Source organism: Hippocampus guttulatus, chromosome 22 (assembly GCF_054856545.1).
Source record: "Hippocampus guttulatus isolate MCC_2025c chromosome 22, RoL_Hgut_1.0, whole genome shotgun sequence".
NCBI lineage: Eukaryota > Metazoa > Chordata > Actinopteri > Syngnathiformes > Syngnathidae > Hippocampus > Hippocampus guttulatus.
Window position 1 is genome coordinate 6,109,133 of NC_141282.1, and position 27,917 is coordinate 6,137,049.

The following is a 27,917-nucleotide window of genomic DNA, read 5'->3' on the forward strand; positions in this document are numbered from 1 at the left end:
ATGGCTCACCGGAGGCCCAATTCGGACCATCGAAGCGATGAGAAAAGACTCCTAGTGGGCAACAAGCTCCCCGTATCCGGCAGCAACATCAAGGACAAGATCTCGCTTTGGGAAGGAAAAGAACCCTCGCAGTCATCCTGTGTAGGCTTGAAAGCTGCAGGTGAGCAGAGTGAGATGGAAAGTGTCAAGAAAGTGCAAGGTATGAAAATGCATCACGATAAAGACAGCATGGGTGAGGAATTGAGGCCACCGGTTGAGAAAGAGCAAACCGGGGCGGAACGCAATCGAGCCTACGAGGAACAGAAAGAAAACGTGGAAACGTTTGATTTAAGGCCTCGTTCGCCTCCGCCGAAGGACCAGTTAAAGACATCTACCGTGACAAAAACATTACAACAAAGCAACGAAGATAAGAAGGCAGTATTCACACTTTTTAAAAAGCTGGACGCCATGGGGGCGAATCACGGGAAGACTCCGCCGGAGCTCGGGAACTACTTCAGTCCGCCGAGCAAGCAAAAACAAGCGGAGGAGAAGAGGAAAGACAACGCGTCTCCCCCTGTGAACCCGCTGCCCAAACCCAAGCGCACCTTCCAGCATCCTGCTACTAAAGGGCAGCGCAAGCTTCCCCCGCTACCCAAAACAGGCACGAAACCTTTGCCCGCTGCTGACAAGGGACGACAAAACCACCACGACAGGTGAAAAACCAATGTAAAATTTGCCATTCAAGTCAATGTCAAACTTTAAAAAAGGTGACAAATGGCACACATACGCAAATACGACAGTATGTACACTTGGACTATATTGAGCCAGTTCATACCTTTACATTTCTTTTGTGGTGTGCGGCATACTCATACTTTGCTATCGCTATTTATGAAAAAATAACTTGTGCTTTTATTTGATTTTTTTTAAACAAAAATCGGTGGTGTTCCGCAAGGTTGTATCATTGGCCCCCTGAAGTTTTCCAAACTAAATATTTATTTATTTATTCATAAAGTATTATTTATTCCGGCGTGCTGTCTGACAGGAAAACACTCGAGCATGAAGACATTTCAGCTTCGAAGCGATCACTGACTCTGGAGCATCACTACGAAGACATACTGGGTAACTAAGCATGTTGCGGCGTGTGGAACAGATTACCTGCAACCCTGCTTTCCAAATTCTTCAATGACGTGAGTTGTCTTCCAGACAAAGAGAACCCGTATGAGGACATCGAGTTGGAGAGTCAATGCTCCCAGCAGTCTTCTTTGCCCTCCTCTCCTGGTGCTGACACAAGCAAGGTTCCGACACGATCTCATGAGCGTATTGCCTCTCAATCAGCGGGTGGGCCGTCTTGTCGTGTAGTGATGGTTTCTGTAATTGCAATGTGTTAATGGCGGTGTTAAGTGGCATGTCAGGCAAGTTCCCACTCAAGGCCAAGGTACCAAATACACGGCCCGTCACTGATCTGCATGGACTTCAATCCACATTCTGAGAGTCCTTCTCCCCAGGCTTCAAGGCCCGGCTTTTTTAGGCAGAATTCCGGTCGGAGTTTCAAGCTGCTGGACCTGCGTCGGGGTCACCGGCTGAGCGGCGGTGTTGCTTCCCCATCCCAGCTCAGTCCCCCGTCCACCCCGACTGGTAGCCCGTGCTCATTCTCGGACCCGTGCAGCCGCACTTATCGCAAGATACCAACGGTATGTCGACTATAATAATTGGCTTGATTCTACTGGAATTCTAAAATTCTGTTTTGCAAGGTGGTCCTGAGGATCAACAGCATCTTTGAGGCTCGGATCGGGAAAAAACATCTACGCAGGATTTATCATTATGCTGAGACCAGCTCAGGGAGAGGTGATGACTTTTGGACTGTTCGGTTCTATTTAACTTGGACTGAAATTGATGTCAAAGTGCCCCTGGGCTCCCATTAAATTGGCAATAGGAGCCCGAAGGCATTTTGACGTCAGTTTCAGTCGACAGCTGGGGAAGGTGCCAAATAGAAAGAAAATGTTCGGGTCGGTATACAGAATATTTTACTTTTACGGTTGTGTTCACAGTAAGCGACGAAAACAGCGATTCTGAGATTGAACTTGAAGAGCGAGCCAAAGGTAAGGAACATCGCTGAAGAGCTTTGCAAGTTTTCCTTCATGGCCTTTTTGTTGTAATGCAGCCCACCAGCAGAGGTTGGTCTCTGTACAGTCCATACTGAGCCCACCGAGCCACACTGGGCTCCAGCGCAACAATACCAAAGCCCGAAGCGCGGACAACAATCACCACCGACAGCTCTTTGAGTACTTCCTGGTTGTGTCTCTCCAGAAGGCCAAAACCGGTGGCCATTATGTCCCCGAAGTCACACAGCAGTTCCCGCCAAAGGTCAGAAATGATTTGTTCCATATTTGGTTGCACCCTATAATGTCATGTTGTTGCTCTTGTGTTGCAGCTGGAACGAAACCTCAAATTCTTGCGGGAGACTGAGGATCAGCTTAAGATGATTCCCAAATTTTGTTTCCCAGACGCGAAAGACTGGGAGCCGGCAGACAGCTACCCGAGGTAAAGCCGTGTCTTATTTGTCATCACAAAAAAAAAAAATCAACGCGAACATGAAAGCCGTATGGGTGTACTGTAAAAATCTGTCTAAAAAGTTAATACCAGGGGTGGGCAATTAACATTTTTAATTCAGTTTCAATTTGTATGTACCGTCAAACTCTAGTCTAATTTCCTTCTGTCGAAACGTTCAATTATAATCTATTCACTCATGCATGCACGCTATTGTTATGTATGTCTAATCCTTTTTACTTTGTAAATTAAAAATCAATCATCAAATTAGCCAACATAAACCAAAATCTCTTAATTTGTGGTGATTATGTGAGCGCTCGGTGGGCCAGATTAAAAAACAGTGTGGACTATGTGTGGCCCCTGGGCCATATTTTACCCACCCTTGGATGATATAATCATTAGCAGCTGTCTATTTTTAAACTTGTGCAGTCATAACACAGCAATCGCGGCGTTCTTGTTGTATTTAACATGACTCATCCCTCCCTAGTGAGATGTTCTCGTTCGCATTGACCGGAGAGGATGGGAGCAGGAGGTTCGGATACTGCCGCCGTTTACTGGTAAATAATAAGTGTTTGAAAACAATAAAATACGAGCTGCCAGTGAACAGGAAGCGGCCGAATACCGACGATCAGGGCTGAATAAATAACTGTGCCAAAAATGTTGGCATGCCTGTGGGAAAACAGGAAGCGTATGTCTGGGAAAGTGTGCATGCGTGGATGCAGCATGAAAAAAAAATGGCTTCATCTTCCCTGCCTGGGAGGCATTCATTTGCAGTGGCTATATAGCAGCTGTATCATGATGTGTAATGTAAAAAAAAATGTGTTGAATTCTTGCAAGAAGTCCCCCCCCCAAAAAAAAAAAATAATCTCCCTTATACAGTAAATGTCTTCCTTTCAGCCTAATGGTCGAGGAAAACGTCTGCCAGAGGTCTACTGCATCGTCAGCCGGCTTGGTTGTTTCAAGCTCTTCTCCAAGGTAACGCTCTCAACATTGGAGTCAACCCCCCCCCCCCACCCCTTCCCTACCCACCTTCCACATTTGTATATTGGAGGCGGTGATGCGTGTGGGACTCCTGTGCCGTAGGTGTTGGATGAGGTGGAGAGGCGGAGGGCTCTGTCTCCCGCTCTGGTGCAGCCGTTCATGAGAGCCATCATGGAGGCCCAGTTTCCAGCTCCGGGCAGGACCATCACCATCAAGACTTTCCTCCCCGGCTCGGGCACGGAGGTACATTGTGTCTGTTGAGAAAAAATAAACAAAAAAAAAAAGGGACTTTTTAAAAAATGCATAACAGGCATGGGAGTTCCTACAGTTGCTGGTGTATCCCTTTACCGGCAGGTGATGGAGCTTTGTCGACCGTCTGACTCGCATGTGGAGCACGTGGACTTCGAGTGTCTTTTTTCCTGCCTGAGCGTGAGGCTTCTCCTCAGGGTGTTTGCTTCTGTGCTTCTGGAGCGCAGGGTCGTCTTTACGGCGGATAAACTCAGGTGAATACACGAATTCACCACTAGGTGGCGGAAGGTACATTGACCTGTGTCTGAATCAATTCAGAATCAGAGAAATTGTTCCATTGAGATCCATGACAATTATTTTTTTTCGTCAGTACCTTGTCCCAGTGCTGCCACGCGGTGGTCGCCCTCCTCTACCCGTTCGTGTGGCAGCACACCTACATCCCCGCGCTCCCCTCTGCCATGCCGGACGTGGTGTGCACCGCGACCCCTTTCATCGTGGGCCTGCTGACCAGCTCCTTGCCTCAGCTCAGCGAGCTGCCCCTGGAAGAGGTCAGACAGATTTTCACACATCAAGACGCCAAGTCTCTTTTTCATGATGCCGATTGGTCACTGCGCAGGTTCTGGTTGTCAATCTGGGGAAAAGTCGATTCCTAAAGCAGGTGGGTTTTTCATGAAAGGCCGCATGTGTAGACCCGGTACTAGTATTTTTGACCTCTTCCTAAGATGGATGACGAAGACACCATCCTGCCTTCCAAGCTTCAGTCCGCTCTGGAGAATGTTTTGGAGAGGAGAAGAGAGCTCGCTGGCGGGGGTGGAGGAGACACCCTCCATGGTAAAGCACAACCGAAAAAGCAAGACACATACAAACATGTTGATGGACATGGATATCATCCAAGTGATTTAAATTAAGAAATCGTCCAACCGATTTCGAGCTGGTATGATATCCGGATGATATTGCAGGCAGCATAACGTGCTCCGCAGGCGTCTCCAGAGTGACACTGGGCAATCGCTAATCAAGCCGACTCGTCTCATCTCCACCTTTAGACCACCTCGGCACTGTTGTGACCGAGGCCTTTGTCCGCTTCTTCGTGGAGCTGGTAGGCCACTATCCCCTCTTCTTCTTCAGCGAATGGGAGGACGACGTCTCCTCCGCGCCGTCCGTCCCTTGCGCCTTCCAGCGGGAGGCCTTCCGGAAGGCCGTCCCCTCTAAGACCACGAGGCGCTTCCTGGAGGTCTTCATGGAGACGCGGATGTTCGGCTGCTTCGTCCGGGAGAGGGAGCAACACGGGCCTAGTCTGAATGGTACGGATATCGCCTTCCTCTGCCACGTCGTCAATTATCGACAAATATCATCAATCGCATTTCATTCATTGTACTTTCTGATAGAACTTTTTTTTTCAATGTCTCCTCAGGGCTTTTTGAAATGAGGGTGCACGAATATCTCGACACCATCCACGAGAGTGAACACCGCAGGGTTAATCGGTTTCTCAAAGGTTTAGGTGAGGATATTTTTCAGTTTTTACCCTCAGAAATGTAATTTCGTTGTTGTCGTTGTGCTGATGCTGCAGCCAACATATTCCAATCTAACTCGGTTTGGTTTTTCTCCCCCCCCCCCCCCCCCCGCAGGGAACAGAATGAAATTTTTGTCCAAGAAATAACGATTGAGAAAGGATGAAGAGTAAAATTGTATTAAAATGAAACGTGTCCTCCTTCAAAGCACTCCAAATATTTTATTTAAAATAATAAATGACTGATTTGTCATAATATCCACCGGCATCCACTAGGAGGCAGTATTATATATATTTTTTATGATAGGCTGTTACAGTAGCTTAATGTCGCGGGGCAAAACATTAGGTACACCTGATCGTCCAATCCTGAAATTCTAAAACAAAATTATGCAACAAGAATATTAAACTTTTGTATCAATATTTCAAGTGTTGTTGTAGTTTGCAGTGGTGCAGAAATGCAATCGAGCTTACTGAAGTGTGTATCCAAGTGTGTATCCTACACTGGTATATTATCCGCACGTTTCTCAAGAAACAATAAAACTCTTGGGTCAATTTGACCGACGACACTTTGATTGAAATGTTCCAGATAGGAAAAACAACAACAACAACAAAAAAAAATCACGAAAACGATGTGCTCATTCAGCATTCACATGCCAATTGCACTCACTGACTGGTCCACATGCCACACATTCACTAACCACACAACTGCTGCGCTTGTGCGCTCAAAGCCACCGAGGCCTCGTCCGTACAAAGAGTTTTCGGGTTCAGGGTCGGCGGTGGCGAACGCTATTTTCGGGATGTGAGTCATGGAAACAAAGCCGGCCGCAAAGAGGAAAAGCACATCTTTTGTCGCCGTGAAAGCATAACACAGGTGCGCAGATGAGAGCATAGTAGCGTATTGTCTGGGCCTGAGACACCCTGGGGGCGCTGGGTCAGCGCCGCATCGAACCGTCGCCCTGATGGACAGATGTTGATGCATAAACAAAAAAAAAAAAAGCGCTGCGCAGTGAATGCACATGCAGATTGCGGGCATGTGAACGATTAAATGGGTTAATGAGTCAGGAAAAAGGAAGCGCCGTAGTATGAGGAAGGCTGTAAAATCTTTGACACCGGGGCAAATCTACACATGAGCCAAGGAACAGGTGAGTGATCACATCACACTCAAAGAAGCCACTAAGAACACTCACATCTCGGAATGGAAAAGATAATCGTCGACCAACATCTATGAAAAAGATTAGAAAAAAAACACTCACCAAGATGAATTATGCAATGAAGACAGTCGCCCATTCAGAGATGACAGCCGTTGCCTGCACCATAAATGTGTCTGGAGGCCATGTGTGGACACACACAAACACTCACACATGCGCACACGCACACACAACAGCGTTCATACTGTATATGGACCTGATTAAGGCAAACCACGAGTGGATACTGTAAATAGGATTTTCTATCAATGTGAACGCAAATGAGGTATGGCTGTGGAAGCAATCGATGAAGACATGGAGTTTTACCAATCGAGCAGCATGAACATTTACCCTGTCTTGCCTTTTGTGTTGTCTATCTATTGTTCTAGTTGTCTTTATTGTAAATAGACAGAGAACATGAGGAGGGCCAAGGATTCAACCTTGTGGCACACCACAGGATGAAAGTTTTGTTGAAAAACACGTCAATCTTACGTATTTAGAGAACATGAGGGGACCAACAGTGCTACCTTGTAGAACACCACATTTTTGGCCTTTATATATATATATATATATATATATATATATATATATATATATATAAATAAAACAGTTCAGTAAAATAGAGTAAATCTGTCAGTGGTTAACAAATCAAAAATCTTGGCTCCATGTGCCTCCCCCAGTGGGAAAGCAAAAACGCCATGGGACGATCTCGTCAAGACGCCCGCAGAAAGAAAAATGGACGCCAAGAGAGAGACAGAAAGAGAAAGAGACGAGCATTGACAGCTGCTGACAGATTGCTCGCTCCGGTTCTGGTGGAGGTGGGGGTTTGGTGGGGAGGGGGGGGGGGAATCGTGTGTGTATGCGGATACTTGGCCAGATGCCATCAACTCAAATCGGTGCCAGGCTGCTTTTCTGTTGTCCACCTGGGCTTCAGCTCAAACCGACGGGTGCGTTATTGCGGAGGTAATTATGGTTTAAATCAATTCCAGTCAGCGAGGGTTGACCCCCGGAGCTTTCCAACTTCTCTGCCGAATATCTCTCTTCATGCATATGTCACATGTGTTGCGAAGTAGGAGAACTTCATCTTCTTCTTGGTTTAAAACAAAACAATATATATACAGTATATTTATGGGATCGTTTTTCCACCTCTTGCTATCGTTTTTTTTAAAAATTATATTGTGGTGTTTAACACCGATTTTAACTCATTCAGTACCAGCCAAATCTAGACCAAGTCTGAAAAGACGTTTAAAAACGTCTTTGGGAGTGAATGAGTTAATATCTCGCAAAGTCAATCCAATGAAACAGTCAAGCCATCCAGGTCCTGAAGAAGCAAAGCGAGATCATTCGACTCTGCATGATGTCGTTTTCATTAAATGCTGAGGTTTACATTAGTTTGATCATTTGAAATGTTTTCAAAGCCGTAGAAAAGAAGTTCCGGACACACTTTGAACTGACAGCATGGCTCGGCTCTGTCTGTCTTTGGTTTGAAGTGTGATAAAAATCAGGGAGGGGGGCAAACATGTAAAGCATCATGCAAACTTCACAGTCCATTAAAGGCAAACCACCAACTTGACATGACTTCTCTCTGGAGATTTATTGACCTCATTTTAAAGTTTGCGAGCCACATTTGAAGCTCCCCCGAGGTGGCCTTGTACTAATTACATGATTTATGGAGTAATGCGCGCTTTAGGGAAGGCGCGGTAAATGAGCGTCACTCGCCATCAGTCACAACGGAAAGTCGATGTCATTTTCCGTCATACTTTTTAAAACCTTCCGCCACACCCATCAATCATGCAACCTGCTTTGGACATTTTCTGCTATTACGCTAATATCCCTTGTGCAATATGATATTTTGTACATATTATTCTAGGTTGCCTTGGAGTATTTTCGTCAAACTACAACTCTCTCCCATAAACGGAGTCATTGAGTTTGATTTACTGTAAAACCGAACCCGAAGCGTGCCATCGAGTTTAACGTGGGGGGGGGGGGGGGGGGGGTTGTGGGGGGGGGGGGGATTTGGTTGCAAAGCACACATGCAAACGGTTGCACCCGACTGGTTGTTGTCCTGGCCGCAGGTGCATGGTCCAGCTGCGAGCGCCGCCGCGCATGCCACCGAACTGAATCATTTCCGATGGCCAGACGGAGAGCCATCAAAGCCCATTTGGGAACGCTTGCAATTGTAATTCCCGCAGAAATTGCCCGTAAATGCTTAGGAGGGACACTTTCACCCAAAACAATAAGGAAGGACTGAAGTATAAACTGTCGCGTGGCAAGGAGTGTCCATTTCTCATACAGTTGATGCACTCACGTCTTTTAAATCCAAATCAGTTTTCCGATTCAATTTTGTTTTTGGTACAATCATAATGACTAATTATACGGGATCTTATTGAGTAGTATTGACTACTAACAGTAGTGGCGGACGTACTTTTCTTGCCTTCCAGTGCCCAAAATGGGCAAATCAAAACGAGCGGCCCAATTAAATTGCGGTACTAAATCATGCCGTCTCTCGTGTGCTGTTAGTAGCATAACAGTGTTCGTAAATAAGACTCGATTGTGAGGGGAGAAAGTTTTTCCTTCCGATATGTAAAGACGACAGAAAAAAGTGAGAGATGTGTGAGAATCAAGCCCCCCAAAAACTTGTGGGTCATGCGCTTGACCCTTTTTTCAAGCCTATGTTTACTCTCCTTTCATAGTAAAAAAAAAAAAAAAAGAAAAATGGCGAGTTCACAGAGGAGGGTGACTAGTCCGGCTCGGGCCACACACATCGATTTCGCAGGGCTGATGAGGGTGCGTCACCGCGGACTCCCGACTGTCTCCTCGTGGTCTGCAGCTGCATGTGCGCACGTGTATCCACGTCGCTATTACACCAGCATTAGTCACGGTATCGGACGCTCGCAACATTGCAACCTCCCGCCCTCTCACCCCCACCCCCCCTCCCCCACCTTTCCCATTGTGTCTCTTCATTTATCTCAGTCAGGTTTGCGAAAACGTCATACATACCCCAGGATTTATTTTTTTTTTAATGGTTCTTAGACAATTAATTTGGGTCAAGGACAGCTTGAAAAAAAACAATACAGTATCCCAACGTCTTACATATGCCAAACTACCCGAGAAAGTACTCCGTTAGATTCGGTCATTGTTTCTCACGGAATTTGGTTCTCGAATTGAAAACCAGGAACCGTTTTAAGGTATGGCTGCAATAACCATGACGTTAAAAGCTTTTTGATTGCAACACCGATTGCATCAGAAATACGTGGGCGAGCAATTGAAATGCTGAACTGAGAAATACCGGAACAAAATACTGCAAAGTTGAAACAATATATATCTATTTTTCAATAGAAAGTACTCTATTAGTTTCAGTCAAGTTTTTTCACACAATATGGTTTGAGCAAAGAAGACGGGTGAACAATTGTTATGCCAAGCTGTTCAATAACTCAATCAAACAGTCAATGCTCTAAAAAAATACTTTTAAAAAATGTGAACAATTGCTAAGCCAAACTGCTAAATTAGTGACCAAAGCACACACAAAAAAAAAAACCCTCACAATTTCTAAAAGTCTCCCTGCATCCTACTTTGAGGAGAGAGTGTGTGTCATGTGCATGCGTGTGTATGTGTGTGTACAGCCTCTGGAGTGGACACGCACTCTTGCACTCCAAGTTGTGGGGAGTCTTTGTCAGCGCACTTCCAGGGTGGTCCGCGCCATTGGTACATAAACTCATCTCTCCCCATCCTGTGCCTTGTGTGTGTTCTCCAAGTTCCTTTGAACAGATTTAAACGCTTTGTATTGCCTGCTTTATTTTATTTTTATTTTTTTTCCTCATCAGGCCCCCCAAAATTCAAATTTCGATCAATTCTGCACCTTCATTGGATCCTATTTTCAGCATATGCCTCAAATACTGGACGTCATTTAATTTCACGCGAACAAGGTTGTCGGGCTTTGGGACTGAAAACCGGGAACCGTTTTTGGTTCCAAAAGGTTTTGGCTGCAGCAAGCATAAATATAAACAGGGTGAAAATAAAAAGGGTGAAAATTTGCCAAACTAAAATATAGCCTAAAAAAAAATAGCGCAGGTTACATAACAATGCGCGCCAAAACTTTTTGCTAACACAATTACGCGAGGCGATGTTGATGTTTCACTCATCGGCGTCCAGACTGAGCGTCCACTGGCTAACCCAAATCGTCTCCCAATTTTCCATAAGATGTCCCCTTGAGCCTTTTTTTTTTTTTTTCGCTTTAGTGACAGGAGGCGAATATGTTACGACACTCTGATTGTTTTCTCTGGGCTTCCCAAAAAAAAAAAAAAACAGTCATTGAAATGTATTCCTCCCTGCAAGTGAAACAAAAAGGCAGTGAATCACCTTCCCATGTGAACCCGTCATGTCTCAACAACGGCGAGCCTCCAGTGGTTAAATTACGAGCCGGATAACATTTCATTCTGCGCGAGCACAGGTTTATTAAATTCAATGCTTGAGTGCAGGCGCGTTTACGAGCCCGGCCCGAAGCTTTCCTCCTTCTTCCTCTTTCTTTGCCGAGGCGCTCGCTCGCCCGCCAACGTCAACACGGCGTCTGCCAGTCAGTCGACAACAATTGGCTTTTTTTTTTTCTTTTTTTTTTTGTTCTTCTCTCCCCACCATCTGCAAAAATCAAATTCTGGCTGGAAATGTGATCTAGTTCTACCTAAATTGAACAGTCCAAATAGACTGGAGAGTGGCGACGATTAAAAACACATTTGGACTGTTGCACAGCAGTGAAGTGGGGCGTTTTTAGCGAGGCGCTCACAAGGCAATGAGCCGCTCGCAATTAGTCTTCAAGCTGTCACTCGGTCATTCGTCGCGGTGTGTCGAGGTCGCCGTATCCGCTGGTGACTGTTTGCTTTAACGCGAAGCCGTCACAAAAGGCGCCTTTGGAGGCTCCGGCTTTGTGCGTCCTCAATGATTTACATGTCATCAAGGTGTGCGCGTGAGACCCGTGATCGTATTTGCTTAAGCTACCGCCAAATTATAAGCACGTCCGCGTTCGGCTGCGGTCTAAAACGCGAACACGTTTCGCGAGCAGGGCAATGACAAAGGCAATTTGCTTTTGCCGATGATCCAGATTGTTCTGGCGATTGATTTCTCAAATGGATTTTCACCACCGACAGGCTGGGTGCGAGGTTATAGGTCACGAAAGCTAATTAAATGAGGACAAAAATAAATAAAATTAATTGAAATGGAGTGAATAAAAAAAAAAATAACTTTATAAAAATGATTAAACAATTGTTGGGAGTCTTTGCACCAAATTCCTTGAATTGGAACCACTTGACCTAAAGAAATAAAGGACTTGCAAAATATTTTTTGGGGGTTTTATTGGCAGTTGTCTATGCGGTCCACTGCTATCGGGGTCAAGTGGGGCCGGGACCAAACCGGTTGAGCAACTCTCGCCAAGGATTGTTATGCCTTGGTGGAGGTGTTTGCTCTTCCGACTGCCATTCGAGTTCGTTTGTGCGTGAATGTCAAAACTGTTTGATCGAAAACCAAAAATCTTTTCAAAGCATTCATTTGTAGGGCCGCGCAACTGCGATCCATGCCGAAAGTCCCCCCCCGCCACCCCCACCCCGGTGATTTACGCAAGGCCGCGAGTTTGGGAAGGGAAGCACATGGCGAATCCATCGGAGAAAATGTGCATGATTGCGGTAAGGACATTTCCAGATCGAGAAACCGGTCCGGCACGCCAAAACTGCTGCAATGGCCTATAAATAGATATCATCTGACACCACTTTTTTTGGGGGGTGGGCAGGGCGGGGGGGGCTTAACACGGCTGCGAGATGTTTGCCCCGTTGCGACTGTTTAACGTCGCCCTGCTCTGTCACATGAGGACACGGCAGCGAGCGCGCCGTTTGTTGACTCACATGTTCACATGAGGTAACGCAAGTGTGATGATAAATGTGGGAAAGGAGGAAGCGGCCGGCCTCGAGTTATCTGCGTGCCGCCCGTGTCGCCGACTCTTGTCCTAAAAGTGACAAGCACGAGTGGCGTTGTGTGTCTGTCTGACAGTCTGCGCGCGCGCGTGATCGCTGGCAAGCGGTTGCAGTGCATCTATATTCTCGCGGCGGCGGCAGGATACCAAACAGAGTCGTGGCAACGAATAGCGCTCAGCGCGTAGAGTAACGCGGAGAGTTCAAAACAGGCAAAAAAAAAAAGAAGACGGGTGTACAATTGTTATGTCAGAGTGCTAGATAAGTCAACAAAAGACTTGATAGGAGGGGAAAAAAAAGACAATTTTCTCTTGCGTTGAGCCAACCTATCCTCACACGATGAATTTGGTTCTAAAACTGAAAACCTGGGATTGTTTTTGGTCCGAACCCAAAGTTTTGGCCGCAACCAACACTAGATCTATCAACGACGGTCATGCTATGAAAGGGGAAGGAACATTCCCCTGTATGAGTATGTAACATAGATCTCTATGTTACATACTCTATTATTTTAAGTCAAGGTTTTTCTTCGTATTAGCGCTGAAAACCATATTTAATGTCCGCTCTGAGTATTTCCAAAGCCAATGTACCTTAAAACCATCGTGTGCTGCGGCCGCTGAGGGCAAAATTCCCCAAACTTTAACCGTGGATGTCAGGCCGCGTAATGGCCTCTTGCCACCGTGGCCTCGTGTGAACCCCGTCACAATCCCAAAAGGCCCGCTCGGTGGCGCGGGCCGGACTCAGCTCTCTCTCGCAAAAAAAAAAAACCCCGCAGCAGGTGGCCCGTGTTTGGGTTGTCGGCTCGCCCGGCGTCGCATTACCCTCTCGTACACATGTTGTCAATTTGCCTTTGGATTGCTCATCCGCTCTCGTCACGTCCAGAGAGCGAAAGATGCGCGCCAAGAAAGTCGGCCGAGCGCATCCCGTCTTACAAAAGCGCTTATAATCGTTAAGGCTGTTCAAACGAAACGCAGTCTGGCGTATGAAATGGGACTGCAGCATGTCTTTGTCGTGAAAAAAAACAACAACAAAAAAAAAAAACAAGCTGCAAAGCAACACAAAGACTCACGGAGCACGGCGGCCATACACGAAAAATTCCTGGGAAGTGAGGCAGGCGTCTGTGGAATTCAACTGGACCCTTCCGAAATGGGCGGGGGCAGGGGCTCGGGGGGGGGGGGGATAAATAAATAAAGTTGCGATTCCGAAAAACATCCATCACTCGGGCTATTGAGAAAGGCGTCCCAGAGCCGATCCCGTGCGCTTGAACAAACACAGACTTGGTCCGCGGCTCCCGCTCGCTACCTCCGAGTAAACGTCTGGAACTTCCCGTCAAAGGGATTCCAACCCCGTAGACCCGGACCTGGCCGAGCAGAACCGTTTGGGCTTGAACGCGGCTGCATTTCAGCAGGTTCATTTTTTTGCTGCCAAAACTAAGATATCGATTTGCTTCAGGCGCGATATGCATCAAGAAAATCGGGGTGAGCGATTGTCTTGCCCCAACTGTTCAATAAGTGAACAAAGCACTCAAAAACTGCAAGAGAAAAAAGTTTTAAAATATTTGGTCAATGTGGTGGTCGGGGGCCAATATCTTAAAATTTTGTGGTTTCAGTCGTGAAACCAAACCGGCTTTTCCACACAAGGAATCGGCTCACGGGATTAAAAACGGCAGCAGGTGAACTACGGCGTTGCCAAGTTGGGCAAACAACTATTTGCAGCGTGGTCCTCTGTGGGGTTTCTCGCACGAGAAAAAGTGGTCGAAAAAGTCGCAGAGCGCAAGTCCTGGAGCGCATCTTACGCAGGCAATCTGGACAAATGAAGCCACCCCATCAAGAGCAAATTGTTCAAGCAGGTGTTGGAGAGGAAACGCTCGAGGCGGCACAAAAAAAAAAAAAAAAAAAATCAAGCCGGGTCATTTCACATCGAGGTGATCAAAATCATTTCAGGCGGAATCGACTCAAATATGGTGCATTGGACACAATTTTGTTTTGAAAATGGCGACCGGTTGGATTCTACGGCACGTTTCGGATTCTTTTTTTTTTGTCGTTGCTAGTAACGTATGCCACCAAGTATTTTTCAACGAGACGAAGGAAGCGAGGGCAGATTGTGTTGCCGCATACCATTCGTGCCAGCCTTTTTATTTATTTTTTTTTTTTTGGAGCAATCAGCACCTTGGCCTTAAAAAGCGAGACATTCCTGCGAGAAAACGGGGGCCAAATCTGAAGGATGCCGCCGAAGGCTGACATTCTGGACTACGGCCCGGAACAGCGCTCCTCCTCGTGTGTCATGTTCCCGTCCGGCGTTGGACTTCACTGCACAACTTTTTTTGTTTTTGTTTTTTTGTAAGTGCAGCGGGCCAGTTTTGATGTGGCCCAGCATTGTAACCGTGCCAGAATTTCTTCAATGTAAAACGAAAATCTTATTCTGCCGTTGCGTGGCATGCTCTCAAATTCGATCACTCCCTCCCCGCCATTTAATCACCCGCATATATCGTGGACTTAAATCGCCCCCCCACCCCACCCCCCGAATTCAGTCGAATGACAGCCACTTGTCGGCACGCCGAGTTAACGAGTTCAAACGTGATAAGAGCGTTCTATATTACCCGCCGTTTGACAAGCGGTTTGAATGCAAAGTTCCTGCCGGGCTGTTCCAAGCGCTTATGTTTGGGGGGTGGGGGGGGGGGGGGTCCTACTTCAGACTCCAGGTTTGAAACCCTAAACCGTTTTGTTCCCAGGCTGCAGAATGTAATAAACAGAAAAAGGGCTGGAACGGGGCTACTCTGACAAATATTGTCTTTGGACGGCGACCAGATTATTGTACTGGTGACTTGCGCCAGAGGCAAAAGCTCATCCAAGTGCTCTGGAGTGGGCCCGAGTGTTGTTTTGGACGTGGAGGCGCAAGAGGGTTGGCCCGATGGTTCTCCTCGGAGTGAGAAGCCACTCGAGGTACCGACGTCGGACTCGCGTTCGTCTGACTGGCCGGCTTTGGGTTCCGGCGCGACGTCGGTGACTTCATCGAACAGGGCGGCGCCTACGTACGATACGTGAACAGAGGCAAGATCGCAGATGACGATTAAAAGCCGTTTTCAAAAATGGGGGAGCAATTGTTGATGCCAAACTGGGAAAGGAGTAAACAAAAAGCGCCATTTTTTTTTCTTCTGGAAAATACATGTTTTGGCTCCAACAACCACATTTTGGAAACTGGTGAACAATTGTTATGCCAACTGTGGGAACCTCCTGAATAAGTCAACATAACACTCAAAATCTTGAAGGGTGCCCTGGAAGAAATATACTCAACTCCAATTTTGGTTGCAAACAACCAAAACAATTTTTTTTTTGGCTCTCAACAAAATATTTATTGGAAATCTCGGGTCTTGACGGCGATGCAAGCAGAAAGAGGTGAGAGGAAAGCAAAAGGGGAAAATCCAGGAAAGAGGGGCTTTCTTGCGGGTCATCGGAAGACAAAATGGGAGACGCGTAGCATCGGGATAGCAACCAGTATTTCGCCAACTCTGTCTGCAGTTCGTAGCCTCGGCTCAGGTCCCTCCCATCTTGTCTGGATTGGGCGAAACTGCAATTTACAGCTTGTTTACTACCTGATCCTCCGACGTAAACTTCCAACGCCTTACATTATTTTGAATTTCATTTGACGCGATCTCATTGCAGTCGTGGTGAACCGGGAAGCTGCTCGGCATCTTTTCATCGTACAATCGTTGGCGTGGTAGCAAAAGCGTTACGTGAATCATCAGATGATGAATTCAAAACACAAAAGGTTTTTTTTTTTTCCCCCCCCCGTCTAGAACTACTCCCTGGAGCTCTGGCAACCAAATGCAGAAGTGGCGTAGCATGCCGTCCGTTTGTGGGCGTCGCCGGCCACACAGATTCCTGACGTATTAGCTCTGCTTGGTAAAATCCGCAACACCATTTTTTTTCATTCTTGATGAGGCCTAAAAAAAAAAATCAAATAAAAACACCGAAGCTATAAATCAACAAGTACGCCGCAAGCAGGAGCTAAACGCGCACGTGTGGACGGACGGGGCCTGCTAAGCTGAGCGCGGAAAAAGACGCGGCGCAAGTTTGGTTTTTTTTCGTCTTGGCCGAGTGGCCCGCGGGAGCCGATGTGGCAAATTTCATAAGCGGCTCGCTTTGAGAGTCAGACCGTTGGTGTGTGTGGTAAAGGCAAAAAGGAGGCGGGGGGAGGAATGATTCTGTGGTAAAGTCGAGCGTGGAGGAACCCGGTGACCTTGACATCCTTCTCCTTCTCCTTTCCCTTCCGCAACGCCGCATGTCTTTCGCCGCATGTCTATCGCAGACCCACTTTTAATAATAAGCTACAACATGTGAGAGCGCATGGGACATGCGAGCGCTCAGTAAGAGAGGGACGCGACGCTCCACAAAAGCCGACTATTCAACCCCGCACAGATCAGACCCATCTAGTCCTCCACGCCGCGCGGCGATTCCTGAATGCCCTCACTCGCAGCGACCCGCGATTTCCTTTCTGAAAACAAATGTAACCAAAAACAAACTATGTCTTCGACGACGTGGCAAATTTTTTTCCCCCCCACACGCAAACCGTTGACAGTTCGTTTGAAGTGGGAATCAGCTCGGATGGATTCGGCAGGACCTTTTTCTTCTGTGATATTTCTAGTGTAAAAATATTTACTCTGACCTGGCTCGTGACGGTTACAGTTCCTCATTATTCAGACCTCAAGAGTGGTTTCACGCCACGCCCCCCTCCCCTCCGTGCAGTTTTTGCCGCACCAGGCGGCGGTTATCGACAATCTATCAGCGCCTGGGCCCTCCGCGCTCGCCATGCAAAAAGGGCGAAGATGACGGTCGGGCAAAGCGAGCGCTAACATGTGGCGCGCGTGTTTGCGTCGCTCGTTCATTTGTTTATGGAAATGACGTGACAGTTTTTCCGCACAGACGCTTTGCCAGGGAAATGAACGGCGGGGGAACTAAAACAACATGAACGGATGCCGCAAGGAAGAACGTGCGGAGAAAATAAAGAATCATTTACTTTCATTAATTTATCTATTTTGGTGTACCGCTAATTGTTTTTCAAGAACGGCAAGCGTTTCAACGTCACACCGCTCTTCACGAGAGTTGAGCGGCGGCAGGGGTCAACCGGCGGGGTCGGAGGTCAAACATAAGGCCCCGTTCGCTGACTCAATCGAAAGGCCGTGTTTATTTGTCGGCGTCTGGCGCTTTCAAAGGGCGACGGGGACATCGGAGGGGCTCGCCTGCGCTCGTGAGTCATCGGAGGGATTGTGGAAAGAGTCTCGTCGACTTTTCGACGCATTTTATGACACTTTATTTCCACTAGGGAAGTCGAAATGCACCGCGGTAGACAACCGCAACCTATGCCGGGGGGACATCTGGATTTCTCGTCTGCGTTTCTTAAGCGATGAAATGACATTTTGCGGCCCTCCTTTTCGTCTCCTTTTCACTTTCATCGGCACTCCGGAGTTGAACTTTTCATTTCAACAGATCCTGCCATTGTGTCCTCGCACTGATTATCACGCGCACACCTCCGGAGCCCCCCTGAACTTTGCCCCCTCGCTGTCTTTGCCTTTCATCTTTTTTAAAAGAGGCACAAGTTGATTCTGAAGTGTACATTTTTTTGTTTTGGGGGGGGGGGTAATGCTCACATTCCCATTCAAGGAATGTTGAAGAATTCCCCCACTTGCTATCTGGTGACATCACGTCCTCGGGCCAGACAAAAAGATCTTTTGAATTCCTAAAATACGCAGCATATTTCTGAGCAGCGATCAATACGAAGACATGGAAACACTTGAATGAACTTGCTGTCTGTGGTGGTGTGACTTTTGGTTAAAAAAAAAAAAAAACTTTCACAATGCTCTTAATATATTTCATATCCGATTTCGCAACGCATGTAGAAAAGATCCGCAATCGAAAAATAAGGAAATAACAAATTAGCCAATTCAAGGACGGCACAAAACTGCTGAACGCCAAAAGTTATTTTGTGCATTTACCCCCCCCCCCCCCGGTTAAAAAAAACCCTCACAATTTGAATATTATTAAGATACTCTGTTTATAACGGATATTACGTCATCTTTCAGCAAACCAGTGCTCCCCCCCTGGCCCGGCCCCCCCAAGGCGGGAGTCCCGGTCCAATCGCGGCCTGGACAGGGCGAGCCCGCGCAGACTGAGCAGAGGACGGGGGAGCTCACGTGAGGCCTGTTAAATCACCGCCAGTCAGCAGGAAAAGGAGGGCAGCGGAGGAGGAAAAGGGAGCAGCGAGGCAGGAAACGCACAAGCGGCGCACATTAGGCTCTTGACATTTCCACTCGTCAGCTGCTCGGCACACTTGGAAACCTGTGACCACTTACGGACATTTTTTTTTTTTTTTTTTAGTTTATGGTGAGGGTTTGTCCTGTGATCACATAATCCGAGAGAAAACACAACGGAAGGAACAGAAAATCGGTCGAGGCAAGAGATGGTTTACGAGCTGCTTTGAGAGCCGCTCACAGGAAATGTTCAGCCGGGTCTTGAAAACGGGCCGCGCTCAGTTCAAGTGAAAGGTCAATTTGGAGCCCCCCCCCCCTGCACCTCCAGCATGAAACAAGTCAAATGAGCAAACATTTGCGCAGGGCCGAAAGCTCAAAACAAACTACGAAGGTACACAATGTTCATTTTTCTAAGAAAGCGGCACTTGCCAAATTCCACATGGCTGTTGTGTGTCGGGATCGGCGCGCGCTCGTCCTGGCTGGATCAAACGTGAAGTGCCCGCACAGCAGGCTGCCCCCGTGTTCTCGACTCTGCGGTTTTTTTTGTTTTAAACATTTTTTTGGTGGGCCTCCAACAAAAGCACGGGCCCGCTCTCAGCCGCTGCCTCCGCGTCACTTTGCCGTTTGATTCCACAAGGTCAGAACATGGCCACAAGGATCCAAACGAAGCAGGGCAAAAGTTGACACGCCGAGATGGGAACGCATTTTTTTTTTTTTTTTTTTGCTCACGTTTGACAATCCAAATAGATGATGTCAAGTCTTAATATGGCGATTGAGCTGTTGCCGTGCGTTTCGGGCATGACCTCACCCGCTTTGAAGAGGCTCCCGGAGGCAACGAGGGGAGGCGAGAAGAAGTGGCTATCATGACCCTCGCGTGACCCAAAGCTCAAACTTCTGATGGCTTTTCCGTAATCAAACGAAAAGAACACTCGCTGTATTATTCGACGACCTTGGCTTGCTGTACGGCCTCTCGAATGTTTACCTTCGCAATAAAACTACCGAAATGTACGCGAGTGGTTTACGATATCTTTTCATGACGGTGCCAAAAGGTACCCGACATATTTAAAAAACTTTTTTTTTTTTTTACAGTGACTCATTAGCCTTCGGTAACAGTTCATAATTTAAGACGGTTGGGAAAAGATTTGGGGTGCGCCTTTGTGCAAACATGAATGGAACGGTGGGAAAAGTAAAGTCATGAAGGTCAAATGATGGCAAGACGGCTGGCTGCGCTTTCTGGAAATGGCCAAAATGACCCTGAAATGCCCGCTTCAAAACGAAATGTTTGGCTTCCTGTCTTTTTTTTTTTTTTTTGTGCGCACGGCTTCTGGAGACTTTTTTATGGGTCAATGTACCGCTGACCTGTGAATCCTCAGCTCACGCACGGATCGCACAGAGACGCGAGTGTGCCACATTTAAAGGGCCACTACGATTGGTGAATTGAGTCGGCTGTGTTTACACCCACAACGGCGCAAACTTTGATTTTTTTAATGATTTTTTTTTTTAAATACGCCCCACTATGCTGGTTTTGCGCCGACCACAAAAACGGAGCCCCTGACCCTTGCTGAGTGAAAGCAACTTCCAGGCGCCTTTCCGAGGCAATTATTGTACATTCTCATCACGATGAACTCGTTTGCAACCTTTACAAATGGGCATGACTTCACACCACGTGCTCAGTCTGGAATGAGTACATTAAGTGCTCGTCTGCCCGTGAAGCTGCAATAGTCTTGAGATACTGTACATTTAGAACTCGTGATCTGACGGCAACAAACAAAGCGCTCATGTGAAAGCCCGTTCATGTGGATTTCTTGTGCGCCGTCGGAGCTTCACCTGTTGCTCATTCCCACACACATGACGCACCTTCGCCACGTTGGACAAGCGGGACGCTCGGCTGAGCGCAGACATAACACACGTTTAATATCTCACATTCGGAGATGAAATCAATTCGGCAGATTGCGAGCGTGTCAAACACTCCAGATTGTCATGCTTCAAACAGAGACAAGGAGCGGAGGGTCACGGCATCAAATATAATCCCCGGGAATTTATAGAATGTTATCCCAAGTCAGCCGAAGTATATATTTTTCCGGGGCCCCCTTTTTTTTCCAGCGTCGGAAAGAAAAAAAAAAAAGTCTTGGCGGTATTATATGAACCACCTGTTGCTGATCCGGAGGCATTAATGGACGAGTGGAAGTCGCGTGGGCTGCCTGCTGTTCGGTAAAGAAACACGGCCTCCTCCATTTGCCCCCGGGCACTCAAATACAGACACGTCTCAGAACAACAGATGGAAGATGGGGTGGGGGGGGGGGCTGGAAAATAACTTTCAAAATCCTTATTAGTCGTTAGAATCTACGCATTGAAATACAGTTAATTTTGTTGACGCTTTTCTCAGAAGTAGTCCAAGTACTCAGCTGCAGGCTACACATTTGTGAGACATTATTATATGCATTTGCTTTTTTTGTTTTAGATTTATGAATGGGAGTAATGACATTTTACAAATTACAAATTAGTTTTTTTGTTTTTTTTTACATGATGCATATTTTTCGCACTTTTAAAGACACACAAAACACTCCAAATCCAGTGGTGCCGGATATACTATGTAAATGTACCAATACACATTTAAAATTGCAGACAAATACATGACATCTTTTTTAAAATTAAATTATTTTAAATTATTTTATATTTAAAATTGCACTTTTGCACAGATCCTCTTTGTGTTGGAGTGCCAATTATTACTTTCCTTGACGCTGACTTTGATGCCCCCCCCCCCCCCCCCCCCCGGCTGCACAATCAAGAAGTCCAAGTGTGAATTTGGCCCCTCCTGGGAAAAAGGCCGCTGCATATTTGGAGTTTGCGTGACGGTCAAAGTGCGTGTGCGTGCCCACTCTGTCAGCAGCGTTTCGGCGTGATTGACTACATAAGCCTGCTCGCACGCCAGGGCTCAAAAAAAAATAAAATAAATAAAAGCCTCATGTATGCGTGTGTAAGTATGTGAGACGCCGTTTATTGTGCCTGACTTTCAGTGGTGAAGAGCAAGGAACGGGCAGGAAGGCCCCCCCGCTACTAACATGTCATTCAACTCAACCTCTAATCTTCCCTTTTACTCGCACGTATGGACAAAAAAACGGGGGATGTCACGCACGTGTGCATTGTATGCTCAGCTACGAGTTCTTTTGCACACGTGGAGGCCCGGCGGCGTGCACAGCTACTAGCGGCACTTTTGTTTCGAATTGGAGGCCTTGAGCACCCATGACAGCATGCTTGTTTATTTTTACATGGAGCTGTAAAAAAAAATAAAAAAAATCCCCCAGACATAGGTAGAAAATAAATGCCCTACTCTTTTTTTTTTTTTTAATTAATTATTTTCAACCCAGTGAAAACAAAGTGCCGTTTGTAGTGAAGAAGATATCGGCCCTCGGGATGTTCTAAGAATATATATCTATTAAAAAAAAAAAAAAAGCAACGAGAACCTGTGATGATCATGTTGATGACCTAAATGGGGCCCTTTAAAGGCCTCCGCTGCTACTGTAATACATAACATAGCGAGTCCACATGAGCATTTAATCGAAGGTCAAAGTATGAGTTTTGCTTTAACAAGGCCACAGCGTGAGCAAAAAAATTATAATTTTGAATGTAAATGGCATTCATATCCAAGAAAAGCAAAAGGTCAATAGACATGAACTCCACCCTGCTTATTTCAACATGGGCCATCCAGTTACACAACAAGGAGGAAGAATTTGGGAAATAAAATGACAGCCAATCCATAATGTGCAATAAAATGTTGATGGTTGGGTTTTATAATTGCCTGCCACCATGAGATACACGCACACCCAAAATGAACCACGCCGTACTCAACAGTCACACGTGTTTTGATGTACCGGTAATATTCCAGACGGAGCACAAAGCAGACTATGATGTCATCAGACCAAATGTGACTGGCAAACGTTAACGCGTATATCAAACGAGATAGACACGAATGAGCAATGAAATTATGTTATTATGTTATAGAACAGTAACAGTAGTTATGGTGCACCACAAGGCTTCTTACTCGGACCTTTGACTTTAAATCCTTATAAAAATAATGCCGTGGTGTCTCTCACCGCATATGCCGATAAATATGCTGCTTTTTTTTTTAAAAACGTTTTTCAAAAGAGAAAGTGAAGAAAGAATGAAAAGTGAAGAAGCGCTAAGACCCCCAGAGGTGTGTTTTTCCGCAAAGGGTGTGCACCATCAGCTGACAAGGGCATGGGGGAAAAAAAAGAAAATAATTAATCACAAAGACGCCCACGTAGGAAAACGCTAGTCACCGTGCAGGAATTTCACGTCTGTTGCGTTATTCCGGTAACATAAATTCTTCATTTCCTCCCAAAGTCATCTCCATCCCCAAAATTCTCTTCCCGTCTCCATCTTAAAATATCTTAAAAATGAGCAGATCATAATTCAGCATGTTGACTGACAACGGTGCCATTATTCTTCGTTGACTCAAGAAGTGTGCCGGTCGTCCTACGAGATGTCACATCCACCTTGTGACTGTTTGGCGGGTGTCATCGGGACAAGAATGTGGCAGTTTGTGACCTGGGTGTGACAAATGTCACCGTGATCACATTCCAAACGTTTCAAATTGCAGATTGGAGTTCAGTCTTGGGATTCGCTGGATTACAATTACAGATACGTTTGCCTCTTCGCTTGGCGTTTTGTCGATGTAACGGAGACAACTTAAGAGAAAGTTAACGCCGAAGGTGAATTTTTCGGGGTGTGGATGCAGCCACAGTACATATTGCGACATACATATAGCGACAGCGCACAATTAGCTAGCGATAGCTCGAATCCACAAAAAAAGCAAGGTATACCTAATTAAAAATAAGGTCGAAAATGGGTGTTTATTCAATTCAGAAGGTATGTATCAATTTATCTGGCCATCTGCGGACATGTACGTGACTAAAAGGTCATTTTACATCATCACTGTCCTCTTTACATGTGTTATGCACACATGTGACTAGAAAGGGGAGCGCCCTGTACTTATTTGATTTCTGGCCTTTTTTTTTTTTCTTTCATGGGCCTGACATCGTTCCGTGCTGCGGTCTGAGGTCTCTCGGCTCGCATCTATTTTCCTTCAGAAATTGGAAAGAAAAAAAAAAAAAGAGAAAAATAAAAGAGTACAGAGCAGGCTAAAAATGTCTCGGACATAAACCGCCGTTGGCCGAAAATAGCCTCCAGAAGGGTACTATTATCATTAATGAGTCAGAAGCAGTTAAGATTAGAGCCCTTTTTTCCCCCTTTTTTTTTTTTTGCTCGACTGGATGCCGATTTCTCCTCGCTCGTTCACATTTTGCTGAGTTAGGAACTGGTGTGGACCACATGTTATTCGCACGCATGCAAGAATATCACCGTCAGACATGACGCGTCACAAAGTGTGCCGGCCGCAAGGTGCGTTTACTGTTGTGGAGACATGTAAATGCCGTTTATGTCTGCACGCACACATGAAAGAAGAAAAAAAAAAAGTCATATGATGTAAGGGAACACACCCATATGGACAAACGCACACGCCCACATCATTACATGCTCCTTTATTTATTCGCAACGTGCGAGTCTACAATGAAAAAGCCCTTCTTTCATCAGCGCGTATTCAGGAGAAATCGCACATATGGAGAGGGAAAAAAAAAAAACAAAACGCAGAATTCCGTCTTCCAACTTTTCTGTGAGTCTCACTGCACCTGTGTCTGCCTATCCTTTTTTTTTTTTTTTTTTTTGAGAGGAAACAGTTAAACTACTGCTGAATGGCTGGTTGGACCAGTTTGGTTGTTCGCCGTAAAAATCAATCTCCTGAAGATGTGTTTTGCATATGCGCTTGTTAAGCCCCAAACAGGGACCAAAAGTCAAATAAGGGTTTGTTTGCCTCCCAAAATAGAGTGAACGCAGCAAACAGCACACACGTTTGGATTTGAACCAAACATGATGCAACCTTTGTGAAGTGATGACCACAGCAAGCGTTTATGAAACAGGGGGATTATTTCGTTTTATTATTTACAAAAATTCTTTTTTTTTTTTTTTTTTTAAATTTAGCAGTTCACTTTTTGGTTTGTGGATGCTCATATAAAACAGCAATGGGAACATACCATTTTGAGAGGAAGGGGAAACGGTTCTAGGGTGACTTAAATGGCTAAAAGTATAAATAATTCCGGCAAATAACATAACGCGTCACATTTTTGGTTTGTTTACGAAAGACAACAGGAGCACACCAAATTCTCTGCAGTCCGGCTCACTTGGTTTGATGCAATACTATTTTGGAATGCAGCGAGGACGCCTCGCACGTATCAGCCACATGTGGCGGCTACGTGTGGAAAACATTCCTTTCTTTATATACACGCTCGGCAGGAACGACCGAGAATGTGCCGCGATGATATAAATCGGCTCGCTGTCCTTATTTGCACTCTGCGTTGACCCGAAAGAGCCGCAGTGTTGTCAGCGTGTCTTAAAACAGCGGTCAGATAGCACGCAGGAGGTGACGAAAGAAAGCTCGTATAGAAGCAGCGTTGAGGAAACTGGACCGGGGCCAAAGTGCGGTGCCCTCGTTCCTACACGAACACTCTTGAGCATATTGATTCAATATGACAGTTTTAGCCGATGGGGCAGGTGTGATTGTGCCCCGAGTTGATCCTGTTTTTGTATTGAGATCCACTTCTCTCCTCACCAGCGTGACAGTTTGCACATTTCGACAAGCCGGGCTTCTAACGGTGAAACGTAATCACAAGCCGGTTATTTGTTCTGGAGAGCGTTTTTGGTTTGCGGGCGGGGAGATTAGCCCACGCGTACGCTCTGGCGTGTTGGAGGCCACGACCGCGCTGTGAAATCCGCTTTTAAGAACGCACTCGGGCGACGTCTGCACAGGGCGGGATGGCAGTGCAGTACACACGCACATCGCCGAACTTGTTTTCTAGTGGCGATATGAAGGGGTGAACTTTACCTTGACGACGACTTGATGAACTTGACTCCTTCCGCTCGCCGCAGCTCTTCCTCCACCCCCATCTGTCATGTGAATTGAAACAAAAGTCAATCATTGACTCAGACATTTTACAACACGATACTAAGTAGATATCATACTAAGTAGTATCGTGTTGTAAAAGGCTCATAATGAGTGGCAATCATAAAACAAAGTCATGCTGTGTGATGAATTTTGTCTTAATCTCTCGCAAATTCGCGCTCGCCAAATTGCAAAAAAAAACACATAGAGGTGCTTTTTCTTGTGGTATCGCTGCCCCCCGCCACCACTCAAAGAAAGACAAAAACTGCCTAGAGGGGAAGTCGCTCTCATTGAGCAGTATTCAATCACCCCCCCCCCCACACACACTAAAAAGTGAGAGCTTCTCATGTAAAGCGCTGTGTGTGAGAAGCGCAGTGTATAAAACACCGTGGGCAGGAACAAGGCCATGGTGGGGGATTTACCAATTTCTGAGACAGAAAAAAACAAACCAAAACCAACCCCCCCCCCCAAAAAAAACCCAAAACACTTGTGTGTTTGTATGAAGGATGGGGGGGGGAGAAATCAACGCATGTCCTTGAAACAAGCCGCAAAATCACATGGTGACATTTGTTCCCCCGAATGTGCAACAATTAACGGAATAACAACAACAACAACAACAACAAAATACAATTATGAGGAGAAAAAGAAGCCAAATAAATGTTTAAAAAAAAAAACAAAAAAACTAAACATTTTGACCTGACTGCCCCCCCCCCCCCCCCCACCACCACAAACGCCGATACTTCCTGTAGCCGCACGTCTGCCCTCGGGTCAAACATTAGTCATGGGATCATAAGTTTGCTCACTCAGCAGTGGTAGTGGTGGTGGTGGGGTCCAAAAGATCAGCCCGTTCCAAAAACTTTTTTTTTGGTGTAAGTTGGTTAATATGTTGTTGAGGTGACACACTGCCACGCGTATCCAAGCAACGAGTGCAAACACGCGTTTGGGGAAAAGTCGTGGCCTGAGGTTATTAGCGTGAGCTGCACTTGATCGGTGTCTCCTCTCCAATGTTGAGCTCTCGGGGCTTAATGAAAAACATAAACTACAACCGGGAGAGGATGGTTTTCCAACATATCATGAGCCCAGTTTTTTTTTCTTCCGTTTTTGGAAAGGTCACATCGGCCAGACAAGAGCTCACATTGGCAGATTTGTTTGTTTACATCCCACGCCACAAAACGATCTGGCCGAACGATCCGCTTTTTAGCTCCACGCTGACTAAAATTAAAAGAGCTCGGCCATCACAATGGTGTGACCACGAGACAAAAATGACGCGGAAGAAGGGCTGAATTAATACCAGCTTGCATGGGGAAGTTGTATTTCCGCATGAAAACAAATTCTAAAGGAATATCGGCACTCTGCCTTCCTCTTTGGCAATGACAGCCAAGAAGTGAGCTCATTCTTTTATAGGCCTTCTGGTGAATATCTATTCATAGCCTTCAGCGTTTATTGCCCTCATTCGTTATCTGGAGCAACAATTACCGTTCATTAACTCAGGCAATGAAAAAGCTTTTACTGACATGGCCAGAAAATAACAATAATGCTTACTTGCTACTTCAACTCACAAATTTGATATCTGAACAAAAACCTCATTGCACATTTTTTAAAATGGCTACAATCAACATACTTTTGAAGAATATGATAATGATAATAATAGGAAGAAGAAGAACAAAATAAAGACATACCTGAGCTTTCATATTTGGCAAACAGTTGGGGACAGGGGGTGCAGGCAGGAAGCTGGATTGGGGCGGGGCTTACCTGCACCAGGTGAATCTAATGGCAAAAACAGACGTGACAAAAATGTAAACATTGTAAATACACAAATGCTTAAAACCACTTTGTTACCCTTTTGGCGATTTGTACTCAGGCGGTGGTAACGTGCTGGTGTGATGTCAAAGGTGAAAAATAAATAAATACTGCGAGGCGATGAGCTCAGCGCACACTTGCGCGCCTGCAGGCGGAGTGAGGTATTACAGGAATAGCTCATACGCACGTGCACATTTTGAGTGCGTGTACGTGTGCGTGCGTGCCTCCTACACACTGATATCAACAGGAAAGAGGCAGCCAATGAAACTAATTGCAGTGTACGCGAATGTGTGTGTTTGTGTTGTATGAAAAGAACAGGCTGTACCTTCTCGAACTCCCGCCCCCGGCTCCTGATTGGCTGCCAATTAAGTGGTCTGCTTTTCTGCTGTGTTCGCATTGGCTGTTCGGCACGCCACTTTCTCTTTCCCTCCTCCTGCAGCTCACATGCCTTCACTGC

At 46.1% G+C, this 27,917-nt stretch overlaps 1 protein-coding gene and 1 long non-coding RNA gene across 3 annotated transcripts; one reads left to right on the forward strand and one right to left on the reverse strand.

Moving 5' to 3' along the window:
* Positions 1 to 5,455, forward strand: LOC147186264 (DENN domain-containing protein 2A-like). The gene is made up of 18 exons (XM_086103839.1): positions 1 to 692; positions 1,022 to 1,098; positions 1,183 to 1,274; positions 1,485 to 1,670; positions 1,731 to 1,824; positions 2,028 to 2,078; positions 2,141 to 2,343; positions 2,411 to 2,520; positions 3,014 to 3,083; positions 3,424 to 3,501; positions 3,610 to 3,750; positions 3,862 to 4,010; positions 4,127 to 4,304; positions 4,373 to 4,414; positions 4,479 to 4,587; positions 4,800 to 5,057; positions 5,168 to 5,254; positions 5,382 to 5,455. The coding sequence occupies exons 1-18, from the start codon at positions 1 to 3 to the stop codon at positions 5,411 to 5,413; spliced, it is 2,649 nt and encodes an 882-aa protein (XP_085959965.1). The 3' UTR covers positions 5,414 to 5,455.
* LOC147186265 (uncharacterized) lies at positions 29 to 27,729 on the reverse strand. Of its 2 annotated transcripts, none has more exons than XR_015099391.1 (8): positions 27,500 to 27,729; positions 27,340 to 27,427; positions 25,604 to 25,665; positions 4,130 to 4,295; positions 3,856 to 4,060; positions 3,556 to 3,761; positions 1,135 to 1,347; positions 29 to 154 (listed from the first exon to the last, which is right to left on the reverse strand). It is a non-coding gene; the product is annotated as an uncharacterized LOC147186265 (long non-coding RNA). The 2 variants fall into 2 exon arrangements; XR_015099390.1 differs by having other exon boundaries at positions 3,856 to 3,989; positions 27,500 to 27,726.
* Between the last annotated feature and the right edge of the window lie 188 nt (positions 27,730 to 27,917).